This window comes from Rhinolophus ferrumequinum, chromosome 22 (genome assembly GCF_004115265.2).
Source record: "Rhinolophus ferrumequinum isolate MPI-CBG mRhiFer1 chromosome 22, mRhiFer1_v1.p, whole genome shotgun sequence".
NCBI classification, from domain to species: domain Eukaryota; kingdom Metazoa; phylum Chordata; class Mammalia; order Chiroptera; family Rhinolophidae; genus Rhinolophus; species Rhinolophus ferrumequinum.
This window is the reverse complement of record NC_046305.1, coordinates 858,803-873,615: the sequence shown is the minus strand read 5'-3', so window position 1 is coordinate 873,615 and position 14,813 is coordinate 858,803. Positions and strand designations below refer to the sequence as shown.

Sequence of the window (14,813 nt, the reverse complement as noted above, 5' to 3'; positions counted from 1 at the left end):
CTCCCCCCACCATGCTGAGCCCTGGGCATCCCTGCACCATCTCCAAGACAGCTTGTCACCCGAGTGGCATCAGCCCTTGACCTATGTTCTCATGGGCGTTTAGGAAAAAGGGCCTCACTCGGCTGCCTCACTGTGCGGGCTCTCCAGTCCATTTCCTGGAGCTCAGCCTGTAGAGTCCAAGAGCAGAGCCCGAGTTCCCAGCTGGAAGGGACTGCGCCAGCATAGAGCTGCATTGCCCGCTGTCCGGCTATCCTCCTCCAGGGTTGGACCAGTACCACCTGTCCAGTGGACACAGGCTCTGGGACGAGGGTAGAGGGATGCCCGGCTTTCACTTGTGGGAGGGGATGTCATGTGGCGCCCCCCCACACACTTTACATCTTTGGGCACATTTATTTCAGTCCTGCCAGGGCTGGCCTTTCTCCTGGTAAAACGCCAGGCTTCTTAACTGGTGGTGGACCCAAGGGCAGGCAGGAAGGCCTGGCCTGGGCTTGGGCTCCGAAGTCAGAGAGGATTCCTAAGATGTCTGTCCGGTAACTCTGGGGAAACAAGGAGTGCTTCCCTCAGGGCTCTGGAAGGGAACTGCTCCAGAGACACCGGTGGGAGTCCATTGGCTGAATGTGCTGTGCAAAAATGGACGGAGATCGGGGAGGGGCGTGGTTAACAGGTAGGGAGCGTGGGAACAGCACCTGCTATGGGCCAGAGGCTGAGCCTCCGAGAAAGGAACTGGCTTGTGCGTCGGGGCAAGCTGGGAGCCCACCACGGTCTGACCCCCACGTCAAGGCTCTTTAGGGAGAGGAGTAGCTATGGAAGGGACAGGTGACCAGCCCTCGTGGGCCCCAAGGCCTGGCTTGGGTCACCTCTGCCTGCCTCCCCGGGCCGGCGGACTGCACTGGCAGTCAGACGGTGCGAGACAATGGCGCTCTGTCCCGGCGGGCGGGCGCTCGGCCGGCCGCTCATCCCGAGGCGGTGACCGCCTCCCCCACCCCGCGCGGCCGTCAGCCCCTTTCAGGCGGTGGAGGCCGGGCGGCGGCGGAGGGGATTCTCACAGGCCGTTGGCATTTGCATAGCCGGCTCGCCGCCGGGAGACATTGGCCCGCATTGTTCCCTGAGGTTCCCGGCGGGCGCATGGGCCGGGACGCGGGGCAGCGCGGGGACCCGGCTGCAGGCGGGCGGGCCAGACAAAGGAGAGGGGCGCAGAGCCGGAGGCGGCGGGTGGGGAGACCCTGACAGTGGGAGAGAAATATCGGGGTGAGGTGGGGGGACGCGACTGCCGGGTTTGTCTGCCCGGGGACGGCCACCGCCCCCCACTTCGGACACCCACGCCGTGTCTAATTCCTCCTCCCGCTGGGGCCGCCTCCAGCCGTGATGTGAATCCCAATGGTGGGGGTGGATCTCAGGCCTTTCCCAGGCGCTGCGGCTCCGAGCGGAGCGCCGGTCCTCCAGAGGTCACAGGAGCAGCTCCTAGCTGCCCGCCAAGGGGGCTCTGGCCACACAGGCGCAGAAGCAACCTGAGGCCCCTAGGGTGCCCCCCGTCCAGCTGTCTGGGCAGGTCCTGCCGCCCACACACACTTGTGCCAAGCCAGGACACTGGCCACTTCCAGAGCCCTGCTCTCAGTGCCTCTGGCTCTGCCGGCGTCACACTGAGCCCGGTGCAGCCCGTCTCCTCCCATCAGTGGGGCCCCGTGTGCTTGTCCATCATTGTCCCCAGAGCTCAGGCATTGGGGCTGGACAGAGAGTTCATGAGTGGCCGAGTGGCCGATTGTCCTGCATTGAGAGGAATAATGGTGGTGATCGGAGGGGCTGTCCCTGAGGGGTGAGGAAGGAGCCATTGTCACCCTGTTGACCCAGCCTGAATGGATGGGCCACCATGTTGGGGACCAACGGTGCTGAGTCAGGAACTACGGAGAAGACCAGGGAGGAGCTCGGTCCTGGTTCACAGAGGGCTCCAAGGGTACCTGTCTTTCCTGCCCTCGGGGCTCCCCGGTTGAAAGCAATGATAGGTGAGCACCCACACCCAGACCACGAATGATGGCTCAGTGCAATTCACGGAACGGTGTATGGACAGCATACCAGGGTGCTGGCATTCGAGGTATAGTTGGGGGAGGGAGAGAAGGAAACGCAGAGAGAAAAACCAAGGGCCTGTTTTAGGAGAGTTCAGCTCTGGACAGACAGTCCTCTGAGCTGTGGGGGCCAGAGCTCAGCAACTTCTCCCAGGTCACGGGAAGACTCCTGGGGGTGACAGAGCTTGGAACTACCTGGCTACAGGAGATGGAAGACCATCTGGTCTGCCCTTTCTCAGGGACCTCTTGGTGGGCCGTCCTGGGAACTGCGCCCCCCTCAGGGCTCAGTTGTCCCTTCTCCAGGAAGCCTCCCTAGATTCAGACTTGAGCAGCCCATTTTTTCAGGCCTGGAGGAGGAGGTTTGGTTGTGGTGAAGGAGGAACCAACAGTGGAGAGGGTCAGGTCAGGGAAATGGTGGGTGACTGAGGAAGTGAATCTTCTCAGCTTTCCAGGGCAGAATGAGTTGGGGCAGGCAGGGTCTCATCCTGTCCTGGAATCTCCCCTTGCAGGTGCTAGGGGGGTTCTGGGGCGGAGCAGGTGAGCAGGACTGGAGCTGAGGCCCCAGAAGGTTGAATAGAGCTGGGGCCTCAGCTCTCCCAAACTCCCTCCTTCCCAGCAGGGGAGCTCGGACAGGGAACCTCTTTGCAATATCCACAGTCAGCCTTCTGCCTCAGCACCAGGATGTCCCTGACTATCCAACCCAGCCAGCACTGGGCCGGGAGGCTGCGGAGGAAGGAGAGCACTGGGGTGGGGGGAGCACAGTGGGGATCTGGGCAGGGGTGGTTCCCACTCAGCACTTGACCCCCTGCCCTCCCCCAACTCTGTGCTTGGCCTCTTTGCCAACCAAACTCAGTCCCTCCAACCACAGAGAGAGCGGGGCCTGATGGGGCACTTTCTGTCTCCATCCCAGGGCCAGGCCCGGGAAATCCCTCCACTGCCTCCTTGGGTTCCTAGGTCTGAATGGGTTTTGGTCTTGAGGGAGAAAGTTCTGTGATCACGCTCAACTCCTGCCAGAAACCTGGGGGCAGGGTGGGAGAGGGCAGGGCGGGGTCCCGCTCCTTCCCTGGCAAAGAGGCTCCAGCCTCCTGGAGGGACGAGTCTCTGTTGCGTGAGATCTGAAGCTCCTAGTGCCCACCTGACATGTAGTGGTGGCATGAATGGTGAGGACCAGAGCTGAAGCAGATGGGAAGGCGGTTAGGCTATAGGAAGGACTTCTATTCTTTTTTTTCTTTTCTTTTTTTTAATTTATTGAGGTGATAATTGTTAGTAAAATTACATAGATTTCAGGTGCACAATTCTGTATTACATCATCTATAAATCCCATTGTGTGTTCACCACCCAGAGTCAGTTCTCCTTCCATCACCATATATTTGATCCCCCTTACCCTCATCTCCCACCCCCGACCCCCCAGGACTTGCATTCTTGATAGAGGCTGGAACCGCAGAAAAGCCACATCTTTCTCTGCTGGGTCTGGAGTGCCCTCTGGTGGCCAGATGACTTGAGGCCGTTGGAGGCCCTGGGCCTGTCCTTCCCCCATCCTTTTCCGGAGCTAACTCTCTGGGGCTGGACCACGCCTCAGACTCGGGACAGGGATAAAAGGTGGTGCCTGGGCGCTGGCTGCTTCCAGCCTCTGAGGAATCAGTGGCAAAGAACTCCTTATGCCACTCAGGTCCTGCGGGGGCCCTCTTCCCACTCTGCTTAGAAACCACCCAAGTTGAGGGTCAGGACAGCAGTGGCTCTGGAATAGGAAGAACTTTGCAGCAGCCCAAGCTGTCTCATAACAGACACAGGCTTTCTGGGAGAGAGTGAGCTCCCTGTCTCCAGGCAGGCAAGCCCAGGCTAGTAACCCACCTGGTAGAACACAGCATCCTTGTGAGAGCTCCACAGACCCAGGGAGGAGGGATGTCCCCACCCTGAGGTTCTAATGCCATGGGTTAGAGGGTGAAAGAAACTTCCCGAGTTCCCAGCACACACACACAAATGCAGAGTCCTTGGTGACAGTGGGGTTTATCGCCCTGGCTCGCCCTGTGGCTATGTGACACTGGACCAGGGAGTCAGCCGTCACTCGGTGCCTCACTTGTAGATGGGGCGTGGGGGTGGGGGGTGAGTGGCAGTGAGGCTGCTGGGAGGTCCTCCCGCCCTGCCCACCAAGGTCAGTTACAGCCCTGCTCTGCCAGCTTCTCCCAGAGCTGCCTATGGAAAGGAGGCTCCTTCTGGCTGGTGACTTCTTCCCACAGCAGGAGGGATGGGAACTAGAAAAGGGGTTCCCAATGGTCGCCAGTGTTCATCTTCTAAAAGGGGAGCATCCTCTCCAGGGCTGGAAGCATGTTAGGCCTGAGTGTCCAGTTCCTCCGCCCTCAGAGGTCCCTGGGCTTCATCCTCTTGCTCCTGGGGCACCTGGAGGGCAGGGTGGGCGAGTAGGTGGAAGGGTAGGTCCAGGGCGCTGGGGGCCACAGCTCAGGGATGAACGAGGAGCAAGGACCATGAGCCAGCAAGGAAGGGAAGAGGCAGCTGGGTCGTAGGAGGTGAGGCAGGGGAGGGGGAGGGGCTCTGAGGGGCTGCGGGGCGGTCTCACCTCCCAGTACATCTGGTCCTCGTAACACTGGGAGTCTGGGGGGGCATCCAGGAAGGGCAGCCTCAGGAGGAGCCCTGGTGGTGGGTGGGAAGGGGGGGTATGTGAGGCTTTCGGCCACCCCCAGTGCCACAGGGCACAGAGAGGCTGGCAGGCCTGGCCCAGGCAAGTCACAGCTGTATTTGTCGAGCACCTACTGTGTCCCCAGCCCTATGCAACACGCTTGACAAGCATTGCCTTCCGGAGTAATCCCAGCGACCCTGAAGGTGAACTGACCCCCACATTACAGAGAAGGAACTAGGGCTCAGAGAAGTTAAATAACACACTCAAGTTTGCACAGCTGGTAATACGCCAAAGAGTGATTCCGTCATGAACCATAGCCGCCGCCGAGCTCTCTGCGGCCTCCTATCCAGGAGGGGTGCAGAAAGTGTTTATTGAATGAATAAGTAATTAGATAAATGAACAAACAGAACCTTGTTTGGGAATGACAACGTCACGTTGAGGACAAGGGGCTGAAGACAACCACAGGTTTTGTTTTGAAGGCGCAAAGGACTAAGGCCAGACAGCAGTCGGCACTGAGCAGTGGGCAGTCTGCCTCAGTTGAAGGTTTCGTTCTGCAGTCTAGGGGTGAGCCAGGCCCCTTGGCTCCCTGCCCCTGTCCCCACCAAAGACAGATGTAGCTCTGCATTTGTTCAGGGCCTCAGCCTGAGGTTGGACTGCCCTCTAGTGGGTGGAGGGAGCAGCGCAGGGAAGCCTCAGCCCCCAGCGGGCTCCCACTTGCGATCGGCGCCAGGAGGGTGCGAGTGCCCACCTGGTCCTCCCCACCTGGAGTCGGTTACCCCTGAACCCTACAACCCCACCCTGCACAGGCACCAAGTAGGTGCTCGATAAATAACTGAGTAAAGGAAGGCCAGGGAGTGGGTTCCCATGGCCCTTCCTCTGGAGAACCCCTTCCTGTCTTCTGCCCTCCCTGGAGCTCCTGCCAGCCCCCCAACCCCCATCAAGGTCACTTACCTCCAAGGCTCCCACCCACAGAGGCAAACATCAGTGTGACAAAGAGCCCGAAGAGCTGGTATATGGCCTGAGATCTGGCACTGCGCTGGCCCTCAGCTATGAGTGGAAACACGCTCTGTAGGCTGCAGGGAGGTTGTGGGGACATAGGGGTGGCACGTGGAGCTGACACAGTGGCCTCAGGGGTCTCAGGGGAGCCCACCAGGCTGAGTCTCGTCCCTGGGCCTTTGCTCCAGTCAGGTCCACAGCCTGGAACCCCCTCCCACCCTCGTGGGACAGCAGACACCCACACACTTTTCAAGACTCAGTTTGAGGGTCCCTTTTGCCTGCCCTCTCCTCTGAGCCCTGATGTGCAAACATGGGTCGTAAGGGGCATTATCTCTTACTGACCCTTAGTAACCATATGGATGACTGAGTGAAGATAGACACTGCTTTGGTTGGTGGTGCACAAAGCGGGAGAGAGTGAGGGGGGTCACTCCAGGGGACAGTGACTTCAGGGTGGGGGTGGGGGAACTCACCCATCTCCGTAAGCTTCATGGGTGGCCAGCCCAGCCACTAGGACCCCCAGAAGGGCTCCCAGGACCCCAGGCATCCCATGGAGGTTATGGACGCCACACGTGTCTTGAACTTTGAATTTTGACTCAAGGACGGGCTGGAGTAAGGAGAATAATAAAGAGTCCCGCACGCCCCTCCCCACCCGCCCCCGCCCCCGCCACGGGCCTGCTGGGGAGGTGAGAGAAAAGGCCCTGAAGACCCATTTTGCCCAGGGCTAGAGAGGCAGCTGTACCGTGAAGAACTTGTACCCCAGCGTGGAGACAGTGCCAGCCAGGAAGCCAGCTGCCAGAGCCCCAAAGGGTGTCAGCATCATTTCACTTGATGTCCCCACCACAACCCCTCCGGCCAGTGCTGCATTCTGGATGTGGACCTAAGGGAGCAGGGGAGAGCAAGGCGTTGGAGGCCCTTTCACATCGTCACACCCACACCTAACCCAGCACAGTGGGCACCACGCTCCCGGAAGCCTCTCCGCCATCTAACCTCTACCTTTCCCGCTGTCACCTCATTGCCTCTCGCTCTGACCCCGCCTCCACGTGTCTGACCCCATACCGGTTCCCCTGGAGAATCGGACCGGCGCCTGTCGGAGCTCCCCCCCTCCCGGGGTCTCCCTCTGTGCTCCCATGGCCCATACCATGTCCAGCCGCCCATCCCCCCCGACAAGGGCTGACAGGGCGAAGGTGCTGAGGGTGCTGGCGCTCAGGGAGTAGTACGTGTTGAGGGCCGTGCGGTGCTGCCCGTCCCCCAGCGTGGTGGGTGCAGAGTTGAAACTAGGCCAGAAGATCCACAGGAAGATGGTCCCTAGATGGCGGGCGGGCAGGCAGGCAGAGTGAGAGGAAGTGAGTGGCTCCCCGCGAGCTACCAGCCGTGTAACTGCCGGCAAGTCATCTCCTCTCAGCGGCCTCAGTGTCCTCCTCTGTAAACTGGGGGTAGTAACCCCTCTTCCATAAAGGGAGGACTAAAGGAGGGGTTGCAGGTGACATGCACAGCCCAAGGCCGAGCACAGTAAGTGCTCTACAAACAGGCGCACTGGCAGCCCTGGCACAAAAGGCAGCTAGAGATTGGAAACCACAGAGGCTGAGAGTCTAAGTATCAGGAAAGGAAAGAAGAGAAAAAGGCCAAGTGCACGGCATGGCAGGTCCTGAGCGGGGTACTTGACATCTGTGTCGGGAAAGGAATTGGTTTTAGAACCTCGCCGACCTCTGAGAGGGTGGACCCTGCAGTGTGCAGGAGAAGGTTCTGTCTGCGAGCCCCGGATGGGCCAGGGGTAAGAAGTGGGGGCTCCGTGGGCCCTACTGCCCATGTGAAGTACCCAGGTCAATCCTGGAGGGAGAGGGAGGAGCAGCCAGGACACAAGGTGAGGGACAGGCTGGGACCCTATAGGGTGGGGCAGCATGGCACGGGGGCTGGAGGGGCAGCCCCTTCGTCCTGAACGGTCCTTGGTGTGCCACGGAACTTCTCCTGCACCCCGCCATCTGCTCCGCAGTGGAACCCACACACTCACACACCCGTGCTCTGACGGGAGGGCTTGGGAGGGATCGAGGAAAGGCCGGTGTCCTGCAGGAAGGTGCTGGGAGGCAGAGGAGAGCTGAGAATGCAGGAATCTTGGGGAAGCCTTTGGACTTGAAGCCAAACTTATCTGGGTCTCAAAGGGCAAGGAGGCCTCAGCTGCCCTAGGGTTCCGTGCGTTCTATTTCACAGCAAGCGCGGAGCAAGAAATACAAAACCAGCCTCTCTTTTTAGTGTAAGAGCAGGCCCTCGGTCGCTATTCAATACTGCCCATGAAAAAAATCAATCACCTGTTTCCTGTTCATGAAGGTAGAGAGGGGAACAGAGGCCAGGGTGCAGGTAGGTGCTTAGAAGAAACAGCTGGTGGTGCTGGTCACACCCTACTGCTCCCCAGGCAACCACCCCCAACCTCCACCCCCAACCCCGGTGCAGGGGCTTCTGGGAAAAGGGCCTGGGAGGAAACATGGGGACAAAGGCCCCGGGGGTAAGCGATGGGAGCAGCTGAGAGCAAGTGGGAGGGAGGAGAGGAGGGTGAGGGCCGTATGCCAGGCTAGGAGCCTGCTTTCTCACTTGTGGTGGGCCCTGGAGGGTTTTGAGTGGGGATGGCCCCTGGGGATGGGTCTCGGGCCTGTGCATACCCAGGGCTGACTTCTAAGAACCCGTCTAAAGCTGTTGAGAAGGAGCACAGGTCCGGGCTCTCACAGGAGAGTCCACATGGGAAAGGTGCTCCCGCCGGAAGCCCAAGGACCACAGGCAGCACCCTGCGACCTGGCCTGGAGATGGCCCACCTCAGGGGTGCCTGGGACCGGCCCCCAGCCCACCCCACCTTGGAGGCCTCACCAATCATGGCAAAGAGGTCGGAATGGTAGATGGAGCCCTGGCGATGTTTGCTCTTCTCCAGCTGCGGCCTGTAGAGGACCCGCGACAGGACCAGCCCGAAGTAGGCGCCGAAGGTGTGGATGGTCATGGAGCCTCCTGCATCCCTCACCTGGGGGCCCAGAGCTGAGGTGCAGGGGCAGCCCCCCTGGGCCGCCCGCCCCGCCCCCCAGGGCCTGGGCCTGGCCTCCCCCAGCCCTCGTCCCAGCCCCCTCCGGACTCACCCCCAGGAGACTAAGCAGCACAAACTCGTTGATGCCAAACAGGGCCACCTCCAGCAGCGCCATGAGCAGCAGCTGGGCGGGCCCCGTCTTGCCCAGGACAGCCCCAAAAGAGATGAGCACGGCGCCCGCACAGAAGTCAGCATTGATCATGCTGGAGGGGGGTGGGGGGGATGAGAGGGGGCCAAGACAGGGGGTGGGGGGGCCCTGGGGGTCAGGGGAGGAGCCAGGGAGCCCCCACCCCCCACCCACCTAAGCACCTCCCTGGTAGGCCGGAAGGGTCACCTCGCCTGCCTTTTGTAGACGGGGAAACCCAGTGTCTGGGAGGTTCTGAGAAGCGGGGAACGAAGCCCATGGCAGGTGGAACAACCGGTCTTGGACCGGGAGCTCCCCAGACCTTGACCCTCCCATGAAGCTGTCTACCCTCCCAAGAGCTGGTGAGCAACAGGGGCCTGAACATGGGGAGGTGTGGCTGAGTGTGCAGTCGGTCGGGCAAGAACGGGCAGGGCACCTACGAGAAGTGACTGCTGGCTGGGAAGCCTGTGCCAGGAGCAGACGTGAGGGGCAGGCCTTAGGCTGGGCCTGCGGGCAGCGGCCTCCCAGCTAGACCCGGGGCGGGGGCAGAGGGGGCGCGGCGGCCCACCTTTCCACGCCTACATGGATGTGGCCATCGTGGAATGAGTGCAGGAAGCCCTGGACGAGCGTGGACCACTGCAGGGCCAAGGCGGCCAGGAGGAAGGTGAAGCCCACGCTGCTGAAGCCGTAGCGCTGCAGGAAGGCCATGAGGAAGCCGAAGCCCACGAACACCATGGTGTGCACGTCCTGGAAGCCTGCGGGCACGGCAGCTGCTCTGGGCACCGCCACCAACCCAGCAGCCACCCTGCACGGCCCCCGGCTCTCACCAGCCAGCGCCGCCTTCAGGCTGGAGCCCAGCCTGTCAGTCTCCCCAGGCGTGGCGGGGCCTCCCAGCCGGGGCCACCTGTGCAGAGCTGGCCAGCTCGGGGCAGTGGGACCCAGACCATCCCCGCTGTCCCCACGGCAGAGCAAGGGAGTAGGACCTTCTGCTCTCTGCACTGGTGCCCTCACTTGCCCTATCCTGGGGAGAAGTCCAACCGGTGTCTCTCCTCCTGCAGGCCCTGTCCTGCCCTGCTCAGAATTCTCTTCCCCTCCAGGCCTCTCTTCAATTTTCCCTTTCTGCTGGACAGTCCTTCTTTGTGTCTGACCTCCATTCCTCATACTTCAGAATCTATACCTTTCCATTTGGAGGATTTTACATTTAAAGAAAGTAATTTACGGACTAGCTTTAATTTGTTAGCAGAGATTACCTCAGGGAGAAGGAATTGAAGGGAGGGGCAGGCCTGCTCCCTCCCCCCCCACCCCAAACACACACACCCACAAACACTCCAGGGCAAATGATGCCCTTGGAGTTATGCAACATGGCACCTCTGGGAAGGAGGGTTTCACTTCTTAGTCTGTTTCCTTCTATAGTTTGACTTTTTTAATTTTATAGGTGAATTACTTGAATTTTTTCAAGCGTCAGTGGGATTTCTGGGCAGGGAGATTTGGGGTCTTTTCCGTTTGCTTTCTATTCTGTGCCACTGTGCGAAAAAAAAACAGTAAGCAAACAAAAATAGTGTACAGTGATATTGACGATGTGATAAATACAAATGGTTTCCTTCAGTGTGGTTCTGTCCCCCCCCCCCACCTGCTTGTAAATAGGGCTTAAAACACAGCCTCGGTGCTGTTCGGCCCACACTTGGGTCTGTATATAGGAAGTACCACATGCTATACATGTATCTTTGCTGTAACCTAAAACACCAAAGAAAGAGGACCACGAGGGCACTTCCTGCATTTGTTGTAAATAAGTTATTGAGAACCAGGGCCATCTATGACCCGAAACGTGCCCCTTGTAGAGCTGCATACGAGAAATTTCTCTTGGAACAAAGTGCTAGGAAATGTCACTTCCCCCGAGGAACCGGTCTGCTTTCCCGCACTCATGTGACAGATGTTTATTAAACACTGGTACATCAGGCTCTGGGAATGGAGCTGTCATCAAGTAGCCACGGTCCCTGCCCCCACGGGGAGGGCATGGAAGACACACATCAAAGAAGCAAAGATTGCATGTGCGAGGCTTCCTTGGTTCTGACGAGAACACAGAAATGATCATATTTCTTTTTTTCCTTGGCTGCCTGGAAGCTCAGAGCTGCACTGGAATCTCAACTGCAGGCCCTTACCGTGGTCATTCCTTATGTTCTACTTCTCTGCTTTCCTTTCCTTATACACGTGTTTTTGTTGTAAATGACCTCAGATCTCTTGTAGAAAGAGGCAGGTCATAAAGGAAACAAAATTATGGTCATCATTTTTTGTTTAACCTGAAGAAGCACCCACAAACCAAAAAGTTATTATACTGTTGAACTTTAGAACGTAATCAGTAACTTGGAGAGAAGCAAAGTTTTATGCTTTTTTGTGCTGTGTATGGGATGCGTTTGCAAGTCCCTGGCAGAAGGTTGGGTGCGTGCTGGAACTGGAGGTCTGCAGCTCACAGCAGCCAAGGGCAGAGAGGCTCTAGCGGCCCACTGGCCTCCCGAAATGTCCCCAACACTGCCACTTCTTCAGCCCTGCCCTCTACCCACACCACCCAGACTTCTCTTCCTGATCAGAGGGCAGCGGCTATGTCCACTCTGGCCCCGATCCCATCCCCTGGGCACAGGGACAGGTGAAGCCGCGGCTCATCAAAGCCCTGGGTTTCCAGGTCTTAAAACCCAATAGAAAAGAAGAAGCATCACAGAAGTTAGAAGCATCATAGTTAGTTAGCCCACAGCCTAAGTTCTTTTAGGCCTTACTGCCTGACTTCCTTTCTCCTTGTGCAAATAATAAAAGGCGTGCCATGTCTGTTCTTTTGCCCAAGGACAGCAAGATAACACAGGGGGCCGGGTCACAGGGCTCCATGCCCACTACTTGCCGAAACCCACTTGGGTTTGTTTGGACTCAAAACTCAATCCCTTGGCCTTTCAACTGGAGTCTAAACATCAGAAAACCTCTCCGCCGGGGAACGTTCCACACAGACACTCTCCATGGGCTCTCTGGAAACAGGGCGGGGATAAGATGACCCCTCACAGTGCCTTCAGGGGTGCCCTGTGGGGGCAGGATGTAGTCCAGTTGGAGGAAAGAGAAAAGCCCTCTAGAGCCACCTATTAACCTTGGACAAGCCATTTAAGCTCTCTGAGCCTCAGTTTCCTCTTCTGTAAAGCGGGGATATAAGAAGAGCAGGGAAATGGAGTGGTGAGCTGGGGAGGGTCCCCCCACCCTTCCCCCACCTGCCTTTAAGAGGACAGATGGGGCTGTGTTCTCCTGGGAGAGGTCACAAGCCACCCTGATCCTGGCCACATCCCCCTTCCTCACCTGTTCCGAGAAGATCCCGATTCTGTCTATCCTAAACCCCTCTCCTGGCGAGTAAGGTTTCAGAGGTGTATAGAAAAGGACCTGCTGGGCGGCCAGATGGTTCAGTGGTTAGAGCTCAGTGCTCATAACACCAAGGTTGCCGGTTTGAGTCCCACATGGGCCAGTGAGCTGCGCCCCACCCCAGCTAGATTAAAAACAACAGCTTGACATGGAGCTGATGGGTCCTGGAAAAACACACTGTTCCCCAATATTCCCCAATTTAAAAAAAATAAAAGGACCTGCTCATATTTTTCTTCTTAGAACCCTTTCTCATGTTTCCTCTTGTGGCCCCTGTGACCCTGGGCTTTTCCCTTCCTTCTTATTTTCCATTACTCGCCTCATGGGGTAGGAAGCTTGCATGTGAGGGAAAGGCCGCAGATGGCTCAAGAGACCTGGTTCCAGCCTGGCTAACTTGCTGTGTGATCTTGGGCAGTCACATGCCCTCTCTGGCTCTCTGCACGTTGGAGAGGAGCAGACCGGATGGGCTGAGGGCCCTTCCTACATAACGACATAACGACAGCCCTCAGAGCAGCCATGCCCTTGGCATGGGCTAGTGCCCCAGCACAGCAGCAGATGCCGAGCTGCCTTTCATCTCCTGAATCAAAGGGTGCCGCTACACCCACTTTGGCCGCGATCCCTTCCCCTGGGCACAGGGACAGGTGAAGACAGGTCATCAAAGGCTCCCGGGACCTCACCCCTCCATCCTCCACAACCTTCCCCCACACCAGGGTCCCAAGTCCACAGGGGTGGAAACCTAGGGCAGAAAGCGAGGGAGGACTCCCACCGCCATTCCTCTTACTGCAATCCAGGGCGGGCAGCTGTGTCCAAGGAGAGCCCACCACTGCGGCAGAGGGGTGAGAGGCTGGCAGGGTGCAGGGAGACTTTGAAACAAGCAAGGTTTGGAGGCCTTGCCTGAGACCCAGAGGAGAAGCAAGTGGGGGTTTGTGGCAGGCAGCCAGGTCAGGCCCTTGGAGAGGAGCTTACTTCTCTCAGCCTGTGGACTGTTCCTCCCAACTCTCTATGTCTCTGGACAAAGCACGACCCCACGAGTCTGCCATCCCAGCTTCCACGGCTCACCTTGTCCAGCCGGGGCTGGGGTAAGAGATGGGGAGGGAGGCGCTGTCACTCACTCTGCCCAGGGTGGCTGGGGGTCTGGGGCTTCATGCCCAAGTCCAAACCTCCATCTCACCCTCTAGGTCCTCAGCACTGTGAGCTTCCTTTTGTCAGGCTGGGGCTGGGACAGGGGACAGCCTGCCGCCAGCTCTGCATACAGAAAGTCGGGTAATAATGGCCTGGGATTTTTTTTACAGGCAACTCTTACACTCTGGGCCTTGTTTGAATGTATATTCTTTAAACTGAGGTATCCTTCTCCCCATTGCCCAGACGGGGAAACCTGAGGCTTAGAGAAGACCTGCCGAGCATTTGTGATGAAGTCTGGGAGATCTGGAGTCCTTGGCCCCAGCTACGCAGGGCCTGAGTCACAAGGTTGGCCCCCCAACCTAGAAGGAGAGGCTCTGTCCCCAGCAGGGCCTTGTCAGCAGGCAGGTGAATTGTGGGGCAAGGAGCTTGCGATGCCTGAGTCCCAATTCCAGCTCTGCCACTCAGGAAACGGGTGATCAGGAGCAAGTCACAACCCCGTTGAGCCTCAGCTTCCTCCCCTGTGAAATGGGCTGATGACCTTGCCATGCCTCCTTCTCAGGGCTGGGGGCTGCTGCTCTGTGGTGGGCTGGTAGGTAGTTGCATCGTTTTCTCTCTGACTCTGGGAGGGCAGGTGCTGTTGGAGGACTGGGGAAGAGATGCCTGAGCCCCGCTGGTCTTGGCTGCCTTCTCGCTAATACTTGCCACTATGGCCTGCTGCACCCCACTCCCTACCCCCCATTCTCTTTCCTGTGGTCAGGGTGCAGGCCCCAGGTAAAGTCAAGTCTCCGGAACAGCCCAGCAAAGCCCAATTAGGCCAACTGGGAGGTGCGGCGAGGGAGCAGTAAAAGCTGGCTGGGGCTTCCGATCTGGGTTTGAACCCCAGCTCCCTCAGTTCTGACGGCGGGACCTTGAACCAGCCACTTAACATCTCCGAGTCTCAGTTTCCCCACCTTTGTCTTCTTCATAGACTAAATGAGATAACGCGTGTGCCGCCCTCAGCACCATGCCTGGACCATGGCAGGCACTGAAAGCGTGTTATAATAAGTCTGGGGCACCTTCATCTCAGAGCGAGAGGGTTAACCACCGAGGGCTAGATCTGGGCACCCAAACGCTCCCTCCCAAGACACCGGGGAGCTTGGGGTCTTTGCTCCCCGAGCGCCCTCACCCGCACTCACTTGGGTAGCGAAAGTAAAATTCATTGTCCGCGTTACTGTGGTTGCCCCAGTGCCAGAGGGCAGGGTCGGTTTCGTGGTCGTAGCGGACAAAAACCGCAAAGAGGATGGCGGTGGCGACCTGGACGAGGAGGCACAGCAGGGGCAGCAGCAGTCGCCGGCCCGCGGCGCGGCGTGGGGACCCGGCCATGGGACAGAGGCTACGAGTCTGGAGTCTCGGGCTCCGGCTCTGGGCTCGCCGCGCGCGGCAGACACTCCG

The 14,813-nt window shown here is 58.6% G+C and overlaps 1 protein-coding gene across 2 annotated transcripts; it reads right to left on the bottom strand.

The window, feature by feature from the left end:
* Positions 1-3,464: 3,464 nt before the first annotated feature.
* RHBG (Rh family B glycoprotein) lies at positions 3,465-14,796 on the bottom strand. 2 transcript variants are annotated; one of them, XM_033093984.1, is made up of 10 exons: positions 14,558-14,796; positions 9,445-9,631; positions 8,805-8,955; positions 8,545-8,692; positions 6,830-6,996; positions 6,431-6,568; positions 6,162-6,295; positions 5,647-5,768; positions 4,636-4,709; positions 3,465-4,457 (listed from the first exon to the last, which is right to left on the bottom strand). In XM_033093984.1, exons 1-10 carry the CDS (start codon positions 14,742-14,744, stop codon positions 4,389-4,391), a joined length of 1,377 nt encoding a protein of 458 aa, XP_032949875.1. In that variant the 5' UTR covers positions 14,745-14,796; the 3' UTR covers positions 3,465-4,388. The 2 variants fall into 2 exon arrangements, with proteins under 2 accessions (XP_032949875.1, XP_032949876.1); XM_033093985.1 differs by lacking the exon at positions 5,647-5,768.
* Positions 14,797-14,813: the final 17 nt, after the last annotated feature.